The 23,120-nt window shown below is 38.7% G+C and overlaps 1 protein-coding gene across 2 annotated transcripts in view; it reads left to right on the top strand.

Moving 5' to 3' along the window:
- The window catches only part of LOC308401469 (chloride channel protein 2-like), a 187,552-nt gene that overhangs the window by 89,087 nt on the left and 75,345 nt on the right, over positions 1–23,120 (top strand). For both annotated transcript variants that reach the window (XM_080889686.1, XM_080889685.1), the window contains exons 3-8: positions 5,168–5,299; positions 7,334–7,462; positions 8,425–8,558; positions 11,836–11,913; positions 20,588–20,666; positions 21,226–21,351. In XM_080889686.1, the coding sequence (XP_080745812.1) occupies positions 5,168–5,299; positions 7,334–7,462; positions 8,425–8,558; positions 11,836–11,913; positions 20,588–20,666; positions 21,226–21,351 (678 nt within the window). The remainder of the gene's footprint in view (positions 1–5,167; positions 5,300–7,333; positions 7,463–8,424; positions 8,559–11,835; positions 11,914–20,587; positions 20,667–21,225; positions 21,352–23,120) is intronic.

Below are 23,120 nucleotides of genomic sequence, written 5' to 3'. Positions count from 1 at the left end.
AACTCCTACTGGCTACAGATAAATGTGCTGTGCCTGAACGGCAGAATTAAAAGGGAAAGTAGCTTTATGTCATTATTTTTCAATAAAAATATCAATTGGTATGAAATTCTTAATAGGAAAAAATAACTGCACAGTCCACATCACAGCTATTGAACTGTCAAAAGTGAGTTCTCCAAAAAATCTCAGACTTTGATGTGCTGAAACTACTCTTCTATGCAAACCTTAATCAGTTGCAAGATAACTGAAGATACATGTACTGCCTGTTTCACATCCCGTGCCATTCTGTTTCTTCTTTTTGGGGCTCTCCATGGTGGAAACACTAGTGTACTTAGTGTCATTATCTGGTTTGACTACAGCTTTCAAACAGATGGCCTCGCATTATCTTCAAGCACTCTTTGAAACGATGCATAATTCATAGTGGAATCAGCTGCTCTGTCCCCGAGGCAACGAATCAAACTCCGAACTATAAGATTTCCAACACCATGCTGCCCACTTACATGGCTAATTTGGTTTCATAGACTACATAGAAAAGGTCGATATAGTTTTTGGATGCCTCATTTTAAGCCATCTGTATTTAGATGACAGGTCGGAGTGTTAATGAACTAATTCTAGCAAGCTGCGTGCATAGATCATGGGAACAATGCACAACACTAATGCTAATGTATACAGAGACCAATAAAATGTTACTCACTAAAACTGTAACACAAACCTGTTGAGAGTTCATTACCATACAGCAAAGTTATTTCTAAGATAATTGTGTGAAAATATTCAAAAGTCATCAGCCTCCAACTTTAAGGGTTAAAAATACCTTTTTGTAATTACGCTCTGTAAAATGTAACTTTTTAAACACCAGGGGGCAGAGTTTTACTAAGGGCTGTGTTGAAACAGTTTATATTTCTTTTCTTAGCTTTCTACCATAGACTTTGCACCATAGCATGTGGTCCAAAGGTGTATTACATAAAAGTATAGGTACAGTACAGTTCTGGTCCCAACACAATCTGTTATTTTAACACATGAAGTCCTAGAAGCTATTTGTTTATATTCTGTTGATAGCTTTTGTTGATTTGGATGGTTTCAAACAGCAATTTACAGAATGTACCTGTGAGCCATGTGTGCCAGTCATGGACCTGCAGTTTTTGACATTTTGTTTGATTGTCTTTCTTTGGATTTTGTGAAACGTCATTTATTTGGAATTTGTCCAATAAGAGACCAAATGTCTCTCACACTGGCTTTTTAAATATCCCTCTTTTATATACCCCAGCCTTATTATTGGCTGGGGTACATTCTTGACCCTTTAGTCTTTTCTTTTAATTTGCTATTATGGCATCTCCATAACATGTTGCAACAAAGTAAACACAAGCGTGTGCGCATACAGTATCTTAATGCCAGAGCTATGAACTAGATGCACTGTGTCTCCAAGGCAACCTAAATTGGTCTCAGCAGGTATGTGGGCATCATGGTTTTTGCTGAGGACAGAGTGAGCAAGTGAGAATGAAAAACAGGGAGAGGGAAGAAAGCATGTGTGTCGGGGGTGGGGGGCAGTGTGGAAAGGAGTGGAAGGCAGGAGATAAGGCTTTGTGAGGGAGAGCAGGAGATGAGAGGTAAAGCTACAGGTTGAATGTGATTAGTAGAAAGCAGCTGCAGGAGGAGGAGGTTAAGGATGAAGGGGGCTGGGGTTGCAGGGTGTGAGTGGGGAAGGCAGTGACAGTGATTGGGAACTAGCATGCTGCTTATTGCATGCCACAGAGAATACACTCAGTAACCAGTCTGCAGGATCTGTGCTTGTGTGCGCATTGCAGAAAAAGCTATTAAGCAATACCAGCACAGGCTGAGCTAACTAAATTACATCTCCAAAAAGGCAAGATTAAACTTTAGGCTAAATGCTCGTACACACACACACACACACACACACACACACACACACACACACACACACACACACACACACACACACACACACACACACACACACACACCCTGAGACACACAGACACACTCTAGTCAATGTAAATGAGTGTTAGTGTCTAGATGGCAGAAGGGGTCCAAGAACACAGACGGCCCGTGGGTGAGATGACGCAGACACCTCACCCACACACACAGACACACACATGCTCTGATAACACGTATATCTAAATATACACATGTACAAAGTCTGTTTCTCAGATTTGTCATATAACTGACTGAAGTGATGGAAAGCAGAGTGTGTCTTTGTGTATGTGCGTTCTGTGTTTGTCACAGCTTTCACCTGCATGTGCGTGTTAGGCTGCTCCTTAAGGTGTTGATTGGGGGATGCGTGGATGTATGTGAGCTGAAGTGCGACTTGGGTGTGTTCTGCATGCATCCTTTTCTCAGTCCCAGCAGCATCTCTTATTCCCCTCCTGTCCTGTCTGACTCTTTCTCCATTTCCCGTGTCCATCACAGAGATGTCACACAAACCTCTACAGGAAACTGAATGGTTGTTTGTTTGTTTTTAGGTTGGTTTCTCAGTGGCTTTTGCAGGATTTCTACTCCCACAGATCTACAGGGCAAGGGGATTCGAAAGTTAGGATTAATAAAAACATTGCTGAGATGCTACAGCTAGCACTTATCCCTAAAAACACCTTCTGTTACTTGTTTCCAAAAATAACAGAAAGTACAATACAACTGCAGTTTTATTGTACTATATATATTCTATCAATACAAAGTAGTTTTGGTGACAATGAAGTCACTTTTTTAGTATGATAATACATCTTGCCACAGAGCAAAGAGTTTGAGAGGTTTTATTTATAAAAACAAATCAATTCAGTGAATCAGTCCCAGTCAAAACTTATGGTGGAAATTGAGGGGGAAGAAAAGATTTATGACGGGTTCCATCCTGTAAAGCGGATCTGTCTTCTGCTGTTCGAGAAATGTGAACCCATCTGCATGGAGATGGTTTTTTTTGAGTCAGTGTAGTCCATGCCTCAAATAATTTAGGCCATTATAAAAGCCAGGTTTGCTATGTTTCATGAATCCAGAACGCTCATCTGTTAAACTAAAATACTTTTAACTTGTTTTGATTTGGTAAAACTTGCATGCCACTAAAGTGAAAGAACGATCCAAGTGTGGTGATTGTAGAAGTTTCTTTTTCTGTTTGCCAGCAGTTGTTTTGTGTCGGTGTCCACATGTGTGACAGCAGACAAGAGATTGCAGTACATATTGTAAATGCCAAAAGATATACATGTGTATTTGTTTTATGTCACTAAGTATGTGGAGTCTGGGCCTTATTTGGACCCTTGTAAATGACAAAAGTCACTGAATGCATGAGGGCATGAAGTCTTCACGTTCCACTCCAACAAAAACGTATCTGAATCAAGAAATGACCTGAACTTTGTCACACAGTTACTGTGGGATATGACCCCTTGTTTCAGTTATTGAAGAATTTATACAATTTGTGTGTGTGTGGTTTTTCTTTCTTTCTTTTTTTCTTTAAAAATAAATATTTCTCATATGTCATGGATTAAATAAAGATCAGTAGGTGGCCTGTATAGATGGATAAAGGAAGTAAACGCTGCTCTGACGATTCTATCGAATTTTTTAACCTTTATTTGATGAAAGACAAACATGTTTGCAATCTAAGGAATAACAGTCATTCTTCTTTATTTGTTCCATATTGACAGATCACCAGAAGTCAATGGAGGGCAGATGTAATAAGAGATATGAAGGATAGAGAACCATGGCCTAACATGTCAGGTTTTAAATTAAATAAAGGTTGGGGAATTCATGTCCATGCAGAAATATTAAAAAAAGTTGAATGCGATAAAGGTCAACTATTAAAATAAAAAAAGTCCAAGTATTTGGAGTGTTACATGAACATTTGTTCTACATGCTGAAGCGTAAAAAGGACCCAGTGCACCCAAGTGTCTTTCCCCTGCAGAGGAGAAATGGGGAACAGAGGACAGGTTTGGAAAAAGGGTGGCGGGGGAGATGTGGCGTGAACAAGAGGCTGTATGAATTATGGTGTGTGCGTGAACATCCTAATGAGTCACTGTCAAACTAATGTTTGGTTCCAGCAATTAGTCATAATTACTAGAAGTGTATGCATGGCTCACACTGAGGATTATACAGTATATTAGCCGTGAATTTCAGTTTCCCGTTGCTTCTAGGTAAGTAAAGCGGATGTGATTGTGCCTCATAACCTGCCTTGTGTGTGCTTTGTGTTTTGGCTTCTTAGTGCCTCTGTTTCAGTGACATTTCTGTTGTGCATTTAATATTCATTGATCAGTGTAGTCTCATTTGTCTTTATCATCTCGCCACGTTGTGTATGAAATCGTATTCTGGACACGGGTTGAATGTGACGTTGTAACCTCTGCTATACATGGCTGCCAGTGGTAACAGTGACAGATTTATTCTCATCCCATGTAACATTTCCAACATGTGGCTTCCACGTCTCAGCTAGCTGAGTTTCCATCCCAGTTTTTTATTTAAAAAGGAAATGGTTTTCAGATCTAAAAACTCAAGTCAATGCAAAGAAGTCGAAGATTACTCTTTGGTTTTCTTTACCTTTCACTGTCATAAAAGGTATTTGTTATTAAGTTGCACCACAAAGACAAAAGTCTATTCAGAATAGAACATCTCATTTGTCTAGAATTTAAGATGTCTGCCCATGAATTGACTTTTCACAAGTTTGAAAACCTTACAGCCTTGAAATCTAATTAAAGAATTTATCAGAAGCGCATGTCTCCATGAGCAATCTAACGTGCAAACAGTTTCTCATGGAGCCCCTGAAGAAGTGGTCCTCTATTTTATATTTTCATAGTTTTACGAAGAAAAATTCTAAATTGTGTCAAAAAGCAATTCACCTACTTCAAAAGACAGTGTTTCCCATGGCTTGCTTGTTGCTGGACTCTGGCTGGACTTTATATGGATCTTAAATTTAGGAAACTGATGAACTTTTGCCTTTTTGTTTTTTTTAGATTTGTTTTTTTTTAAATCACTCACCACTAAAGTGTTGTAGCATTTAGGATGAAGTAGTTTTCTGAGCAGACAGCATGTTTACTGGTGCTCAATATTTCAGAAACTGTTGGATGGAAACACAGCTATTATTGGCTAATTTTGAAAAGATTCTGTTTGCCCCGTCCAAGTGTTAGTGCCAATCTCTGGGTGATGTAGTCCTAATATGTTACCTTGTTTCCTGCCGTCCCTCTAGTCTGCACGGTTCGCTGTCAGAAGTTCCTGATCTCGCGTGTCGGCGAGGACTGGATCTTCCTCATCCTGCTGGGACTCCTCATGGCCCTGGTCAGCTGGGTGGTGGACTTCTGCATCGCCATCTGCCTACAAGGTAAGCAAGCAAGGGACTGCATTTTTCACCTGTGGGTTTGAGAATGGAGAGTGCCAATAGTAACACAAGCAAATAATGTACAGACTGTTTTATATTGGGATTAGAGTGGGAAGAGAGAGAAGTTAGTGGGAAGGGGGAGGTGGTAAAGGGGTGAGATAGCAGAGATGGGAAAATATATTGAGTCTATATTTTCAGATAACACTTTTACCCATGTGTACAAACATGAAGTGTAAACGAAGGGAAAATAAGAATTTGAACTAGCATGATATAAGGAATTAGTCAATTAAGTGCTTTAGAAATGGAGAAAATAAATTATTTCCATATGGCAAAAATAAAGCCTCACTCAACTTATATTCTGGTGTAATTCTCCCATCCATTTTTTTTTAATGCCAAATTTTTCCCAAGGAAATGTAATCAGGAGAAAGACCTTTTAGATGTACCAGTGGTTGGGAAGATTTTAAATTCAGGAAGGTGCCATTTGATAAATGCCTGGTAGAGAATGGCAATAAATGGTACTTAAGGGGCTGAAAATAATGGGGGGAAAAAAAAAAGCTTTAAAACACCTGATGACTTGGTGCTGGACCTTCTTCCAGTTGGACAGCAAGTTTTGCTTAATTAACAGCATAACTTGCAGAACTGTTTGGTGGAAGCTGTGGGAGTTCTAGGTGGTTCTGCAAGTAAATCAGGCCGAAATCAGCAGCCTCTCCAGTTAGTCTTTTATCCTGCTATTTGAGATCAGCTCCACCACATTAGAGAGCAGTTGTCAATTTAGTCTTTGTTCAGCTCTACACCTTTGTGGAGTTTATGCAGCAGAACTGCAGTCGGCGTTTAAAGCAGAACAAGGACATCTCCAACCGGCTGTAGACCACAACAGTGGACTGCAAGACAACAGACTTTTTGGAGAGGCAGCTCAAGGACCGCCGAAACGGTGACCTGGTTATTCCTCCAAGGAAATGGAAAAACACAACAGGAAGGGCTATAAAAATTAAAATAAGAGTATATTACTTTTTCAATGTGACAGGGTTCTGCTTTATATAGATGGAGACAAATACAAGACATTAAGCTTTTTTTCTTGTGATGAGTTTTGCAGAGTGAAACTCTTTCCAGAGCTTTATCCAGACATCTGCATAATGTGGTAATTAATTAGGAATGGTTTTATTGATCTGTCCCTACAGGACCTTGTAAATAGAAAGATTTTACTGAGGATTGAGCCCTGTTGGAAACGAATGCAGATGATAATAATGTGCAGCTTGTGATGTGTGAAACGTCTTTAGAGGAGTAAAACCAAGGAGGTGTAGCAGGCAAAAGTTTGGGGGTAAGAGAGAAGTGAGTAAAAAAAAAAAAAAAAAAAAAAAAAAAAAAAGGAAGCCGAGAGAGTGGTGGAGGGATAACTGGGGATTCAAGGTTGATCAAAGGATGGCAGCAAGGATGAATGGAAGGCCTCTTATGACATCTATCATCAAACATGGAGGTAGATTTAGAAACAGAGAAAAAAGATGACGAGGGTGAGGGATTAATCACTAAGTAAACAGTACAGTCCAGGAAGAGGAAGGAAGTCACTTTAAAACGATTGAAGAAAGTTGCGAGAGCTGATCAGAAACCTCACAGGACTGCATCTAATTCAAATGGATTTCTCAAAGTGTGTGTGTGTGTGTGTGTGTGTGTGTGTGTGTGTGTGTGTGTGTGTGTGTGTGTGTCTGTGTGAGACGCTCTCAAGAGGATGCTAACCTAGTCTTGTCAATTCCAGTTATGCTGTACAGTTCTCGTAATTGGATCCAGAACATGACTAACTACCTGTCCTGTGCAGAGAAAAACCACACAGCTACACATCTTTCATGTCTTTAAAAATATTTATACAGCCGCTCTCCTGGTTGTGCATTGACTGTGGGCTTGTGTGTGTTCATCAGTTTGTTCTTGTGAAGTTTTATCTTTGACTGTATTCGAAATGAACACATTGTTTCCTGTGGAGTGTGTCTGCAATGCTGTATTCAGTGGATGGTGGCTTTACACGTCTGTCCTGGTTTGTGTCCACAGCACAGAAGTGGATGTACGGTGGTCTGGACAGTAATGTGTTCCTGCAGTACCTGGCCTGGGTCACCTACCCCGTTGTCCTCATCACCTTTTCCGCAGGCTTCACTCAGATCCTTGCTCCACAGGCTGTTGGTATGATACGTATAAAATAATACTGGTTTGCTAACCACTTGCATTTAACCAATTTAGACCTTGTGAGTGAGTATCCACAAAATAATCAATTAATTTTGCAGGGCCAAAAATAAACAACAGCAAGGATTTTAAATCAAACAGTCAATGTGGCTGAAGTGCAGACTATAAGATTTAAATCAAGGGAGTGAATGTATTGCATTCATTTTTATAAACACCATTGTTTAGAATGTCAAAAGTAATTGGGCAAGTGACTATCAAAGACTTTCATTGCCAGGCGAGGCCTGTTCACTTGTTATTCCATGACAAAAGATCCAGGGTGTTAAACCTGTGTTTTGAAGCTGTTCACTGGAAATCTGAATATGAGATACAAAGAAATGTTGATGCAAGTGAAGGCTATCACTAGGGTGAAAAACCAAAAGGTGAGATGGAACTATTTTAGTCCACATGTGGGTCAAATCTGAACTAGAATGATATAGTGATTGACAACAAATACTAGAAATTTAATGATAGCGACACAATATCACCAGTAGTTTTACTAAAAAAACATTCCTTCAAAACACAGTGTACTACCCCTACTACATAAATAATGGTATAAGCATGTTGTGATTTGATAGACTGAACATTAGTGACTGTTGCTAACATAATAGTCTGATAATAATGGTCAGGCTATAATTGGCACCCAAATTCATACAAGTTGCAGCTTTAGAAGTTGTGCCCTCTTATAGGATGGAACATGGTGAGATCTTTTTTTGTGTGAGGTAGAAAAAACACAGATGTGATGTCATGCACTGATCAGAATTTATTGGATCAAAATCTTGTTCATCTTAATTAATATGATTATTAAATTCTTATCAAATAGTTGGATTTCTTCTTAGAGATTTAGTTGTGAATGATAACAGCTTGAAAAATGATGTTCGATTTAAAACAATCAGCTATACGTGCCCACTGTTGTCCTATTACAGGTTCAGGTATTCCAGAAATGAAGACCATCCTGCGTGGAGTCGTCCTAAAAGAATACCTCACCTTCAAAACTTTTGTGGCCAAAGTCATCGGCCTCACCTGTGCCCTGGGCAGTGGCATGCCACTAGGCAAAGAGGTAAAACAAATCTGCTTCACTCACTCTAAATGTACATGTACTGCATGGTGTGTACATACAAATGAATACAAGTAGCTTTCTGAATGGGAATATGCTTTTGAGCTTTTGTGTCTGCCTGCATTAACAATACTAACAGAGAAGTTGAGAATAAGGACTTTGTACTTTAAAGCAGCGGTCCCCAACCTTTTTTGCGTCACGGACCAGTTTATGCCCGACAATATTTTCACGGACCGGCCTTTAAGGTGTCGCGGATAAATACAACAAAATAAAACCAGTACCGGCACTGAAAAGAAGATTTATTCATAACACACGTGAAGACCCAGGAAAACCAAGTTAACGATAAAAACGATAACAAAATAACGCTGAAAACCGATAAACACCCTGAAAACCATACATTTCACACTTGAGCCTCAAGTCTTGCAGCCCGGTACCAAACGACTCATGGACCGGTACCGGTCCGAGGCCCGGGGGTTGGGGACCTCTGCTTTAAAGGCTCCTAGCTAAGCTAACATTTTAATTTAAAAAATAGGCCATTTTAAAACATTTCTATACCTACTTAGGCAAATTATAAGGTGGAATAAAAAATAAAAGGTGGAATACATTTTTACTTCTAAAAGGTAAAACAATATCTCATTAATCTGGCCGAGATTGTAGTTACTGGTAGTTTACTAAACTGGGCTAGTTAGCTTTTAGCAAGACTATTCTGTCTGGTGTTAGGTTTCTCTCCAATATAATTTTGGTATTGGCTTTACTTTTGTTTGTTGTTTCAGTTGTATAACAAATTAATTCTTAAGGGTTTAGAGCAAAATTGAGCTTTCTATTTCTATAAACTGGAAAAAGTAAGTTGTTAACTATTGCTTTAACTATGGTCAGTTATCACTTTAGCTGTTGATAATTTATAGACTAAAAGTCTTACCTTAAGAGTTCAGAGAAGTACTAATAATATTCTGCATGAGGAAAAACCTGCTCTCGTTGGAAATTCCATGCTATTACAGTTTCTGTAGGTTGTTACTATTGTTTTGTGGAACTGGTCATACAGCATTGTGTAAAAGTCTTGAGCTACCTCTCATTTCTTTATATTTTGCTTCCAAGGAGCTAAACATTCTTATAATTTTTAAAGTGGTCATAAGCAATAGTTCTCTAGCTTTCTGACGATCTTTCAAATATTATCTTTGGAAATTCGCTGGTTTTTCACTCATTTTCTTTCCAGTCCTGATAATGGACTATTTTCATAGGAATATTTTTTTTGATTGCTAAGCTGCTGACTTATGAATCATTCAATAAAAAAAAATGCTCTTAACCCAAGGGATAAACTAGTGTTCTGTCTACACATAACAGACATGACATAACTGTATGTGTGTGTTGGCACTTTATTACTAGTAGCCTGCCACAAAAACATTTAATTTGTTCCCATTTCTTTAGTCGAATCTATGAAAAATGCCAAAGGTAACACAGTTTGTCAGACATAAAATATAATTTTTGCTCCAGGTAATTTCTAAAGCATGGTGTGCAGTGTGTCCTTAAAAAATTGGTGAAGGACAAAAGAAATGGCAGGCCTAACAAAACTACCTGATAAACAGTATCTGAAAGTCATGTCTTAAGACATAGGAAAAAATCCTCTGACACAGGACCTGAGAGATGCATCTGGCCCTTCAATTGATCCAACTAACATTCACTGAAGCCTCATCTGAAGTGGTCTCAGTAGAAGAGTGGCAGTCAAGAGGCTATTCTTAAAGAAGGGAAACAGAGAGAAAAGGCTGACATATGCCAGATTTAGCAAGAACTTAACTGAAAGTCAGTGGTAATTGGTCTGTTATGGTTAGGGGCTGCATTGCAGCCAGTGATCTTGGGGATTTTGACATTTGGTGGAGTCCTCACAGCTTATACCTCAACATTATTGAAGCAGTGAGGGATCATCTTCAGAGAGAGTGAAATAAAAGTCACCCAGCATTTAAAGAAGAGCTTTGATTGTCATTCAAGAAGCCTGGAGAACTATTCCTGAAGACCGCTTAAAGAAATGACAAGAAAGCTTGGTGGACAAATACATGTATTATATGTATGTTTGCACAGAGTGAAGACTAACAGTTTCTAGTAAGATAGGTTAAGATGTCAAATTTGTTTTGAACAGAAGTACAGTTAGTATGTTTTTTTTTGTAGGACAGAAACAGACAGCCATGTCTTTATCGCTACCTTTATGAGACACAATCTAGTTTCTCTTTTTACTTTTCAGCGAAACCCAAGCGCTGACCCACATTCTGCTTTTGATGTTTACTAGCACAGTTTCAGTGATTCACAGCATTAAACCTTTGTGTTGTGATACAGAGCCTTCGCTAGCAGCTGGGCCCTTTCAGCTTTGAATGCCGGCTTTTACAACATTCAAAATAAACATTAAGCATCGCTTCAGAAGACGAGCTTCCACTCAAATCATTACTGGTTGTCAGAAACCCACGTAGGTCACAGTAAGGTGTCTGAACAGTGGTAGGATGTGTTGTGAAACGACTTGCCTTAAATCTCTCTGTATATTCACATACTACAGCACATGAACCTTTGGCTGCTCATTCACATCCCTGCATCATCCCTTGGGTTCAGGTAACGGAAAGTAGGAAGGTACAGGGATGTTTTCTGATCCAGCTGGGAGAGAGAAGACTGTTTTTCTGGGAATATTTACATCCCTTTACTTCACGATGCAGATGTTGTTTATATCGCTGAGTATTTTTCAGGTTTTTTGTAGCAAAAACAGATCAGGTGTCAACTCAGCTTTTTGGAAATGCATTTGGTTAACTTTTTGTTTGTTTTGTTTTAAATGCTCTGGTACTTCTTCGTGAAGCACTTTGTGATCTTTGTCTTGAAAGGTGCTATAGAAATAAAATTTTACTTACTTACGATTTTTCCTACACCTACAAAAGACAGCCTTGCCTGAAGACATTCTTGCAGGAAAACACTGTTTCCTAACACTTGTGCACACAAACAGCCCTCAGGCCCTTCTGGTTACACAGCACTGCAGCAACACCCAGCGTTTAGATTCAGAGCAGGCCTCTCGCTGCCTTTTAAATTGAGCATCACTTTTCTGCTGCTCTCACTTTTAATCCTGTTAGTTCCACTTTGAACCTCATACGCTGAATGTTAATATTCCCGCTGACTTTCTCCCTGTTGATGTGTTTTCAAAGAGTTGTGTTGTCTTGTGTGACTGACTCACAATAAACAGGAGCCCAGAGTGCTCCTTAATTTGTAATTTTTTTTTTAACCTGATTTCTGTCTGCGTTATTCCTCCTGTCAGGGTCCCTTTGTGCACATCGCCAGTCTGTGTGCAGCTCTCCTCAGCAAGTTTATGTCTCTGTTTGGAGGAATCTATGAGGTAAGGCTAACACTTATTAATATAACACAAAAAAGTCATCTTTTATATAATCTTAAACATCCACTGTTACTTTATTGTAATCATTTTAATATTTTACCTTTATTTTCAAGCTAAAATCTCACATTGTTGGTCTGAACTGTCCTGATGCCATAATCCAGATGTGATCTTGATATTCCCATTAAAGCTTTAGCTGGGATTCTCCTTTCGGGCTGTATGCATACCCTACCTTACTGGTGAATGTACTCAGCAGTTAAGCCAAGCCAAAAAGCACTACATATTCACTTTATATGATATTTATTATTGACTTTTTACATTAGTTGGTTGCACATGGAAAAAAAAAAAGGTATGAGGGTAGTTCACCATTCTCATAAATATTGTGGGAAAATTGTATACTTACGCATCATATGATCTCATCGTTGCTGGCAAAGACTCCAGTTTAATGCTCTTTGAAGAACAGACTGTATGCCGTCAAACACCGATCATCTCCAGTCTCCAGTACCATTTGTGAACAGCACTGAGACTCCGATAGACATCAGAAAGGGGTTTTTGTTGAATGTTGTTAAAGTTCAGAGCCACAGTCTGGGCTTTGGCACCAACATACCCGAATTAGTGATGTGCTGAGGGTTTCCTCTTTGACTTTCATGAGGCGTACAACCAAATCAGTGGCTGGAAATGTGAGTAAGTAAATTGTCTGAAAGGATCTTCCAACACTGTCCTTATGTTGGATTAAAAATATCAGCTCCATAGCCTGAAACTATACTTAGTTGTGTGCTGGAGCACTGGATTTCAGCATTGGCAATCAAAAACATTCGCTTACCTTCCTAATGCAGGACTTGCAGCCATTTGCGTGTGTATTAGTCCACGTAAACCAGCAACACACAGCTCGACATTGATTCCCTGTGTGGTTGAAAACTAAACGATAAACAGAAAACAGAAGCACAAAAAAATCAAAGATAAAAAACAACAACAGCATGAAAAGCACAGCCTGGTGGCCCACCTTCGGGAACGAAAACCAAGTTTTTAGTGGGCACATCCCGTTTCAGTTCTTTTATGTTAACTTCACTCATTTCCACGACTGAATGAACGATCAAAAGTGGCACAAGCAGTAGTCCACAGACTGGTTGTCTGTGTCACTGCCCCCTGGTGATAGTAAACAGCTACAATGTTTGTCATTTGGTGTTGTTTCTTGGATTGGATGAACTGTTGTCTCAGCACAGAACATGAGACCAGGAGTGATGCTTAATTTTCTGCTGTGGCTGACAGGGTGAAGGTGGGTTACAAAGCCGCTTGCAGGATGGTTGCACCTGTGGGCTGGCTAAATCAGTTTTAATGCCTTTCCCAATGTAAGAATTGCCATTTGGATGTTTAGAAGAGTATCAAATGGCACAGGCAATGAGCTCACTGGCCATGATTGTGGCTGAGCCTGCCTGAACCAATGCTATGACTGATGGTCAGTAAAAGCTTATTTTTAGAAGATCAAAGGCATATTTATGTGCAGGAATGTTGCAAACTGTTTAATCAGTTTTCCCTCAATTTGTTTGATTGACGTGTTTGAATGGTGGGGCGCTGTGGACACCCAAGTTTGTGATTGCGTAGAATTTTCAAATTAATACCATGGTTGCATCTACTGAAAACCTCTGTTAAGTTTAAATCTCAGTGACTGGTGATTGGTAAGAACTTGACGCAGTTCTTAAGCAAAACTGTATCCAAGTTCAAGACCATATTCATTTGTTGTTTTGGTTGTTATTTATTTAAGGCTATTTTTTTAATTTTCACAAGAATTACTAGTTTGCCCAACAATCAGACTATTCCCTGTGAGCAGGCATTTAGTAACTGTGGGGAGGAAAAGCTCCCTTCTAAAGGGAAGAAACCTCCGACAGAACCAGGCGCAGGAAAGGACAGCCATCTGCTGCAACTGGTTGGGGTTGGGGGAGTGAAAATTAAAAAAAAAAAAAAAGCCAAAGTGATAATTATTGGAGCAGCTTAATTAATTTTTGCAGTATAATTTGCTGTTAATATCCTTTTCCAACCCAGTTTGTGTTTTTGTCACTTTTGCCCAGGGTCAAAGAAGCAATGCTGGAGATTGCTACTGTGTGGTCTTTCAGTGTCAATACACGGGAGCACCTCTTAGAGAGGCCAGGGTTGAAAAAGGGATACTGGAGACCCTCTGAGGGTATTATGTGCTGGTGTGCATCCAAGGCCAACATCTATTTAATTCTAATCTGACAATCCATTCTATACTCAGCTGACCTGTGAAATGTACAAATATATATGATTGTGGAATTTGTATAAAATGTTTCTTATTCTTGAGATTGAAATTGTATTTTCATTTCATTGATAGAACTGTAGTTTAAACATTTGCTATCTAGGTAAAAAACAGAAGTGAAATCAAAATAAAATTTTAGAATAGGCCTGATCAGAATGCCAGATATACACTAGATGAAAAACTCTCTTTTCCAAGTACTTGCTAGAATTGTACCAAATAGACAATAAGCCTTGGTTGCTACTTAACCAAATACATACATACCTGAATTAATTAGCATAGCGTTAGTACATTTTTAATTCCCGAGATTATGAAAACCGATCAAACTGATCAAACGTTTGAACAAAACGTGTGATGTTCACATGAAAGACCACCTTATACAGTGCTTACAGCGGAAATGATGAGGGACAAAATCTGTGCTGGCTGTTATATGAAGAATCTGAAATTTTAAACAAATATGTGGCTGAATTATACAAACATAGTGAAAGTCTTAGTGTACCCCTGTATGTTGGCACAGACCGTGCCCCTGCTGAGCTGCAGCAGAGGATCAGTAACACAAGAGAGAATCTTTTTTTTTTTTTCTTTCTTTCTTTTTTTTTTTTTTTTTAAAAAAAAAAAAAAAAAGAACTTTACAAGATACCCCCTTGATCCGACTTATCCGAAAATTCTGGGGCCGTGTTGCACATAAATAAGCGTATTCCTAAATTTTTACAAAAACTAAAAGATTCAACATTTTTGCACCTGCATCTGTGTTAATGTGGGCACTCAAAGCTAAATAGATATGAAAATATAAATGAACCCCCTTAAAGTTACTATTGTGTTTCTGAAGGAGACCTAATAGATGCATTTCTGGTTAGACGTACCAACTGCTATGACATTAAGATGGAATCAGAAAATTGAAAATTTGAGTTCTAGAGGGGGATTTTAGTTGGAGTTTAGGAATGACAAGCAAACAATAGCGAGTTAGTTTAAAGTATATACATGAATTTCTCATCCAGAACTAAATGCCCACTATATGTGAGTATAGACTCAAAATGCAACTGTATGAATGTAACTTATGCAATCTAGAGTTGGTGGATCTGCAATTAAATTTGTAATTACTGGCACATGGATTTGTGAGATTTAAGTCTATTTACTCTAAGATGCAAATTAATGCATAGTATGTATGGGTCTTTCAGTGTAGGCAGGGAATTTATGGAGGGCAGTTTCAGTTGCTCAGAACGGTTCACAAAAGCAACTTTGCAATATCTTGAGCCAACCCTTGCAAAATCCCCAGGTCAGGGAAAAGTGCAGGAAATAAAACTAAACAAAAGCTAAGAGATTACGAACACAGCGGAAGGAGGGGGTGCTGACATTTCTTTTTTTTTTTTTTTTTTTTTTTTTTTCAAGCTGTTTGAGTTTGAAGTAACAAAAAAAGAGAGCAGAAGGCCTGAAAGAAAGGGTAATGATCAAGAGAAATGGGGAAGGAAGAACAAAAAGAATATTTGAGGGTGAAGACCAGAGCTGGAACTTATTTCCAGCAGGGTTGGTGGATTTTTGGGATGCTGAAGCCTGCAGCTTTTTTCTTTTTAATTACTTTTTATGGAGCACATAGGCTCAACATAGAGCTATTAGTTGTTAGTTAGTTTCTAACTTTTTGTCCCTCTGTTATTTGGGCAGTTAAAAAGTTCAGGTTTTTTTTTCTTCTTTTGTCTTCAGGAATTGCTCTCTTGCAGCTCATGTATAGTCAACAACCACTTATATCCTGTTTTTTTGAGGTTTGAATCACTTTTATTTGTACACAAATACATCTTTTCATCGTTTCTTCCCAGAAACGTATTCATTGATTGAGATGGAAATTTTGGAAGCGCTAATGAGAATAGGGAGAAGAAGGAAAAAAAAAAAAGTCAGATGGAAATTACGCTGAGTGTGTATCCATTGGGAGAGGAAGCTGGGAGCTGAAGGAAATCAGAAAAACCTTTGACTTTTTGTTTTTCTCGTGAGATGTGAGCATGTCTGTTGGGGGGGTGAAAAGTTGAGAAGTTGAAGAAAGTACAAAACAAAGCTGGTGTACTGGGAAAAGGGTCTACGCTGTAGCCACTATATCCCTACTCCGCATGAACAATACACCATTAAGCTAAAGGTAAACACTGTATTGCCAATACAAATATCAGATAATGTTTTGCTGACCCATCCAGCCACCTGGACCTACTCGCTACATGGACTTTATTGCTCTATAATGATGCCACCCAAAGTCTCTCTTCACACTATATACACGTCAAAGTTCCTGTGATTGCTTTGCCCCGTGTTGTAGTTCATTCTGGTAGATTGTACACTTTTTCAAGATTATTGAGAACTGCTGACCAAATCCTTCTAGCTTTCCCGAGGTCCAGATTAAAGCAAAAAAGGAATCAGGCCTTTGCTGTGGCTGTGCTGTGGAACAAACTGCCCCTTCACATCAGGACCTCCCCAACATCAAAAACCCACTTTCATTCTCTAGCTTTTAAATCGGAATGAGTTCTGTTACTTTTATTTTTTATTTCTTACTCAGGTTTTCTCGTTTTGTTTCTTTTGTTAAATTCTTGCCCTATGCTTTTATGTCATTTGATGATTTTAGATGCACAGCACCTTGGTCAACAGCTTTTGTTGTGCTGTAGAAATAAACTTGACTTTGACTTTGTTAGAAAAAGTTGTCATGCAGGCCGGCTAACTTCTTCCAAAATAAGTTTTTGTCCAAAAACGATAAAACTCTCTAAATAAAGTGGACAGAATGCTTTCTAAAATAAGGCCACATATTGTGAATATAAATAAATACACCAGGGGCATGAATACTTAAGGCGGATTTGCACATTTAGACATAATACCCCACAACTGCCTGAACAATTATATTATATCTCTTAGCTAAAAATATAAAGCTCTTTCCTTGGTGTTCCCTATATGTCCTCCTCATACATACAGCCAAGTCTGTGAGCACACCTGGATTCAAACCTTGTATTTACAAAGGGTAGCCATTTAGAGGAAAGCTGGATAATGGGAGATGCTGCAAAAATAGCTGCTTCTTTTTTTCTTTTTCAAGGCCTAGTACAAGATGACAAATAAGAATCAATTTAAGTGTGACTCGTGCAACGCTATCCTAGAAGGAAGAGTCGTGCAGTTGGTGCATAGATTTGACCTTTTGAAATGTCTTTCTGAGAATATATAACACACCGTGCAGCCAAAAGATAGTTTTAATGCTAACTGTTGTGAATAAAAAATGTACTAGAGTCCATTTAAATTCGCATTTCATTATCTGATTTCACTTCAGGTGAAGATGAAAAGTAGTAAAAATGCTCTTTGCTTTTGCGTATGTCCGTATACGTGAAAACAAACAGTTCCGGTCTGTTCTGACTTTTACATCCAGCCAATTTAAATGTAGCAGCAGTAATTAGTTTACAACCGTCATTCAATGCATTCTGCCCCTCCACGCCATTATTTTCCCTCTCGTACCTCTATTTATTTTTCTGTTAAATTTTCCATCTGCCTCTCTTCCTTTATATTAGTCTCTTCTGAAAACCCTATCATGGGCCTCATTAAATAGTCTACCTGTAACCCTCTGTTATTCCATCCTGCTCTTCATCCCTCCAGAGTGTTGTCACGCATTTTATGGCATATTAATGCTGAGTGTGTATTTGCCTGTGTGGATGTGTGAAGAGTCCCTTTGCAGCAGTATCTGGTCCTCTCTAGTGGTTGAAGTACAGTATGCTAATGCAACCTGCAGGCTGTAAAAATTACCTTTCTGTTTCAGAGTGCCATACTTTAAAAAAAAAACAACAACAGCTTTTTCTTTTTTCTTTTTTGCACTTCATATTTTTCCCATACACATTGAGTACTCTTGTTTGAATACAGCTGGCATTTGATTAGATATTATAAGATAAAATGCGTTTTACTTGAGCTGTAAATGTCAGCAGAGGAAATGTTGAGTTTAATGTTAAAACACCGGGGACTCGGTTTCTTGAGTCTTGTAGCATCACACAGCGAGTTTAGGCAGTAATGAAAAAGACTCTTGCATTTGTTCTTTGCTAGCTTAACTTGTGTCTCTTACTCCCATGCTTCCTGTAGGAGCCCGGTGTTACAGGGATTAAGGTAATTCAGCTGCAAAATTCCCAGCATGAACATTCCTTCATCCCTACAGCTACAGTCAAACTGATTTACTGAGCTCCATTTGTTACTTATTCCACTATCCAGTCTACAAAACATGCTGTAAGTAGTGCTGTCAGCATTGATCTCGTTAAAATGACGCTAATACCATAACCGCATTAACGCCGCAAATCTCCATTAACGAGTTAGCGCAGATCGCCCCGTGTATGGGGCTGAACGCTAACGCATTAATGCGATAATGCGCTAACGCGTTGACGGCGTGCTGTTTTAACAAGATTAGCGCTGACAGCACTAGTTTTAAGCCTAGAAATAAAGTTTTTTCCCCATTTGTTTCACCTTAAAATTATTAGTCAGGCTCCATTAAAAGATTTTTTTTTTTTATTTCTTATGTAAGCCCATACATACATGCATAACCCACTGTTCAAATACAGTTAAAGACTAAAAGAAAGGAGAAAGAGAAGAGCAAAAACACACTCTCTTTTATTAGCATTTGTAAAGCTTTATCAAAGCCACTGTGTGTACTATTCATACCCAACAATATTTGAGTCTAGTGAAAATGAACTGAGAATTTACTTTATCTGCATTTATTATTTATGATTTATTAGAAATAAAAACAGCAAGTCTGTTCTTCTTTAAGTACTTTAGTGGAACTTTAGTTTTACTTCAGATTTGTCTAGAAGTCGATTGGAGGCCACTTGGTCTGTAATGGCCAAACAGAACACTGTGGATTGGGAAGTGTCCAAGAACACAAAGGTAACTCCAGCAGATTTTTAGAAGTCCTCCAAAAGATGGAGAACTTGCAAAACAGAGGACCATCTTGTATCATCAGTCATGGTAGAGCTGCTCCATAGACCTCTCTCAGTATACAGTAGGGCAAAGGATAGTTCACTCAGAGTACTTTAAGCGAGTCCATTAGGGAGGAGATCATCTGTTCTGACGAGACAATAGTGGAACTGTTTGGGGAGAAGTCCAGGCATAATGTGTAGCGCATCACCGCAGCTGTTATAGTGAAGCATGGCGGTATTGGCATCATGCCTTTGAGTTGCAGGAAGGATGAATGAAGCCAAAACATCTAAAAAACTAATTTCTACTTTATCCTTTTTATGTCTTTGAAAGTAGATTGAATTTGTTTGAATCTACAGGTAAACTGAATTTTATCAGTTTAAAATAAAATCTGTGACAACGGAGATAAGCAGTAACTTTCTGAACTTGGAGTAACTAAGCCTCATGCATGCATGGTTTCTTCTAAATGTTCAAAAAATGTTTGATAGACTGAAAAACTTTTTTTTTCAGTGGGTTTTTTTTTGTGTATGTTTTGGTGGGATAACATGAGAAATGAGACAAACAAAATAAAGACAACAAAAATCTGCATCAGAGAAAGTTGCATGTGCAATCCTGGAATCTGCTCAGAATAATTCACAATTCATAATCCATGCATCCCTACTTGTCATTCACAGAGGAAAATTCTCTGAAGTTTCCTTTGTTTTACTAAATATTAAGCCTTACACGCACCTTCTCGTCCACACCAACTTTTCCACATAAAATATTCTGTTGTGAAAGTAAAACACGCAGTAACTTTCCTTTACCACTGCCATGCTGCTTGAAGGACATCGGTCTCATAGGAATGAAGGTAAATAAGACCAGAAGTGTCAAAAAGAAAGGAAAAAAACCTCCATTCCCATAATGCACCACAGTCCATCCCGCGCTCATGCAGCATGATTGTCCCTTTCCCACTGTCTTTCTGTCTTATGACACAGCTCATTATATGATCCTTCATTAATATTATTACTGTTTAATTTAAAATATAAAAAATGATTTTCATATATCCATGGTATTGTTTTAAAATATTTTTTGACTTTTTTTGTTTTTAAGACATCCAATTTGTTTTGTACTCATTTGAAATTCAATTTTGCTTTGATTTAGGAATATTTTACTTTGCTTGTTAATTGTTGATTATTATTATTGTTGTTGTTGTTGTTGTTATGAGTAGGAGGAGGAGGGGTTTTTTTTGTTTGTTTTTTTAGTTGATAAAAAAATTAATTTAAGCAAACCTTTTTCACTTCATCATTATGGAGCATGTATATGGAGGGTGTAGGTGAAACCATTTTGGAATAATGCTGTGACATGACAAAAATGTGGATGCTTTTTTTTTTGCTTAGGTGTCTTATTAAAAGTGTGTCATAGAAAAAATGTAATGAATTGACTCACTTCTTTCCTTTTCGCTTTTGTTGTTGTTGTTGTGGTTGCTGTTGAATGACTGCTGGTGACTGAAATCTAACCACTGTGTGGTTTCAGAATGAGTCGAGGAACATAGAGATGCTGGCAGCAGCCTGTGCCGTGGGAGTTGGTTGCTGTTTCGCTGCCCCCATAGGAGGTGAGTCTAAAGCAAACGTGATGTAGTACCTGAAGCCTGTGGCACTCTGTAATGAGCTAAATGTGTAAGCACTGTATAACTTTTACAATGTGTAACCCACTTAACATATAATGGGCTGCATGTTGCTGAAATGGATGGAGCAATCAGTGCTGTTTCATGGGAGATGTTCTTTTGCGGAGGTATTCTCTTTCTGTACACCCTCATATCATCTCATGTTAAATTTAGAGCCCTGGTACAGCCTTGGAGCACACTACACGCCTTTGTATCAGTGACATAATTTATTTAGCTTCTAGCTGGTTTTTCTTCAGCCTGTGCTTCCACCCCACCATGAATTCATCTTGCTAAGCCTGAGCTAACTGAGGTAAATGACATTTCCAAAAATGGAGATCATGTCTGAATACAGACGCTGGCGAACAAATTCATCTGTGTGTAATGCAAGGAAATGTTGTTGTTACTTGAGTGTTACATGAAGAACTGCATGTCAAGAGAAGTCCATTTCACTTGTTTGTGCATTTTTTAAATGTCAGTGCTCATGCCTTGTGGTGTTTGTGTGTTTAAGGTGTGCTGTTCAGTATTGAAGTAACTTCCACATTCTTTGCTGTGAGGAACTATTGGAGGGGCTTCTTTGCTGCCACTTTCAGTGCCTTCATCTTCAGGGTATTAGCTGTTTGGAACAGAGATGAAGGTAAGACTGATGTGTTCATTGTACTTAGTATAAGACAGTATAAGCACTTTATTAGGAACACTTAGTCCAGCACAATCAAATCCATTTTTGTAGTAGCTAGTGGCATGTTCAGTGTCTTTTGTTTTTGAGGGGCAAAAAAATCAGATAAAAGTCGTATCAAAGCAAGAGTGGCCTTAAAGTTGGTTCAAACAGTGGATAAACTGAGGGGCTTCACCAAGGCTCAGTTTAAGATCGATAAGGAACGAGCTGTGAGTCATGCAGTTAGAATTCAAATATAAGGCTGGAAATGATCAGAGTGAGTCCACTTTAAGGTCCAATGTTTTAGTGGTTTGGAGACGGGGACCAGGTCTGCAAGCGCTGAGCCATCACGTCATGTCTTCACAGCAACTTTTGTGAATTAAGACAGTGAAAAAGCAGCAATAAGATGGAGTCAGTCTGCTATGAATTTGGGATTGAATGGTCCAAATTTTTCAATTTCATGCAGTCTTTTGTGATATAATTTTTTAGCATATAACATACAATATAATAGCAAATAATTTCTAGCATATAACCCTTTTTAAAATATGCTTTAATTGACACTGTAATCCAGAAAAGCAGAAATCAATTTATAAACAAAGATTTATGCTTCCAAAGTGAAACTGTGAAAAATTGCAGGACTTTTAATAAATAAATGTCCAGGTGTTATAAAGGATGTCCAGTTTTGGCGCACCTTGGACACCATATACGAGTAGAATTTCTGCTGTTTTTTTAAACAGCAGAAATGATTTAACTTCATTACCATGCTTAGAAATGCTTGTCTTTTGAATATTTTTGAAGAATTAACCACACATTCCCAGTCAGCGAGCCCTTTCTGTCTTGCACCCTGGTGAGTTTAAATGGCCTCTTGCGATTTAAACTCTGAGGGGCTGTAGCCTAGGCCTCTATTGGCCAATTTGCATGATTGACACCTCTTTTTAATCGGTTGAGCCAATAGAATCACAGTGACATTTTTGTGGTCTTCTTTTGCAGCTTGTCTAGTGAATTTTGGTTGGAGCATGGTGAAACTTGGTGTTTTGGAATGCGTGAGAGAGCCCTGCAAGCAAACTAGCCATTGTTTTCATGGCTACCTGAAGTCTGGAGATTTCTTGGCTCGGTTGTGTGTGTTTAGCGGACTTTTGCGCATTTAAGTAACTGTTCTTTTAATCATTGCTTGTTTTCGCTGCGTTTGGTGGTTGTAGAAATGGTTTATATGAGGATTTAGCTGAGATACTAAGGTTTCTGTGGATGTTGATATTTGCAGGTTTGGCTCTTGGAGTGTTACATACCTCTTGAGCCTGGGGGCAATGGGGTTTTTAATCTGTGTATAAATGAAGCTCTGTCATTATTTTACTAGTTACATGTGTGCAAGTCTAAATAATATTCTGAGTAAAGGACAAAGACTTGCTGCAACACTGGAGGTGCTAAAAATAGAATTTTCATCCTACCAAAACAGTAAACTGAGAAGTTCTCAGTGGCAGGCGTCCAAACTTCTTTGGGATTTCCAGGATCCTGTTAGTGGTTTAGTTTTTCACAGCCTTTTCTCCCACCAGTTGTTTAATGTGGTCAGGTTTTGTGAGGTTTGGAGTTTTGGGGCGATCGTGGTTCAAGAGTTGGGATTTGGCCTTGTAATCGAAAGGTTGCCGGTTCGAGCCCTGGCTTGGACAGTCTCGGTCGTTGTGTCCTTGGGCAAGACACCACCCGTTGCCTACTGGTGGTGGTCAGAGGGCCCGGTGGCGCCAGTGTCTGGCAGC

Source organism: Rhamphochromis sp. 'chilingali' (assembly GCF_963969265.1).
Source record: "Rhamphochromis sp. 'chilingali' genome assembly, chromosome: 8".
NCBI lineage: Eukaryota > Metazoa > Chordata > Actinopteri > Cichliformes > Cichlidae > Rhamphochromis > Rhamphochromis sp. 'chilingali'.
Note: the sequence above shows the minus strand (reverse complement) of the source record. Positions and strands in the feature narration are given on the sequence as shown.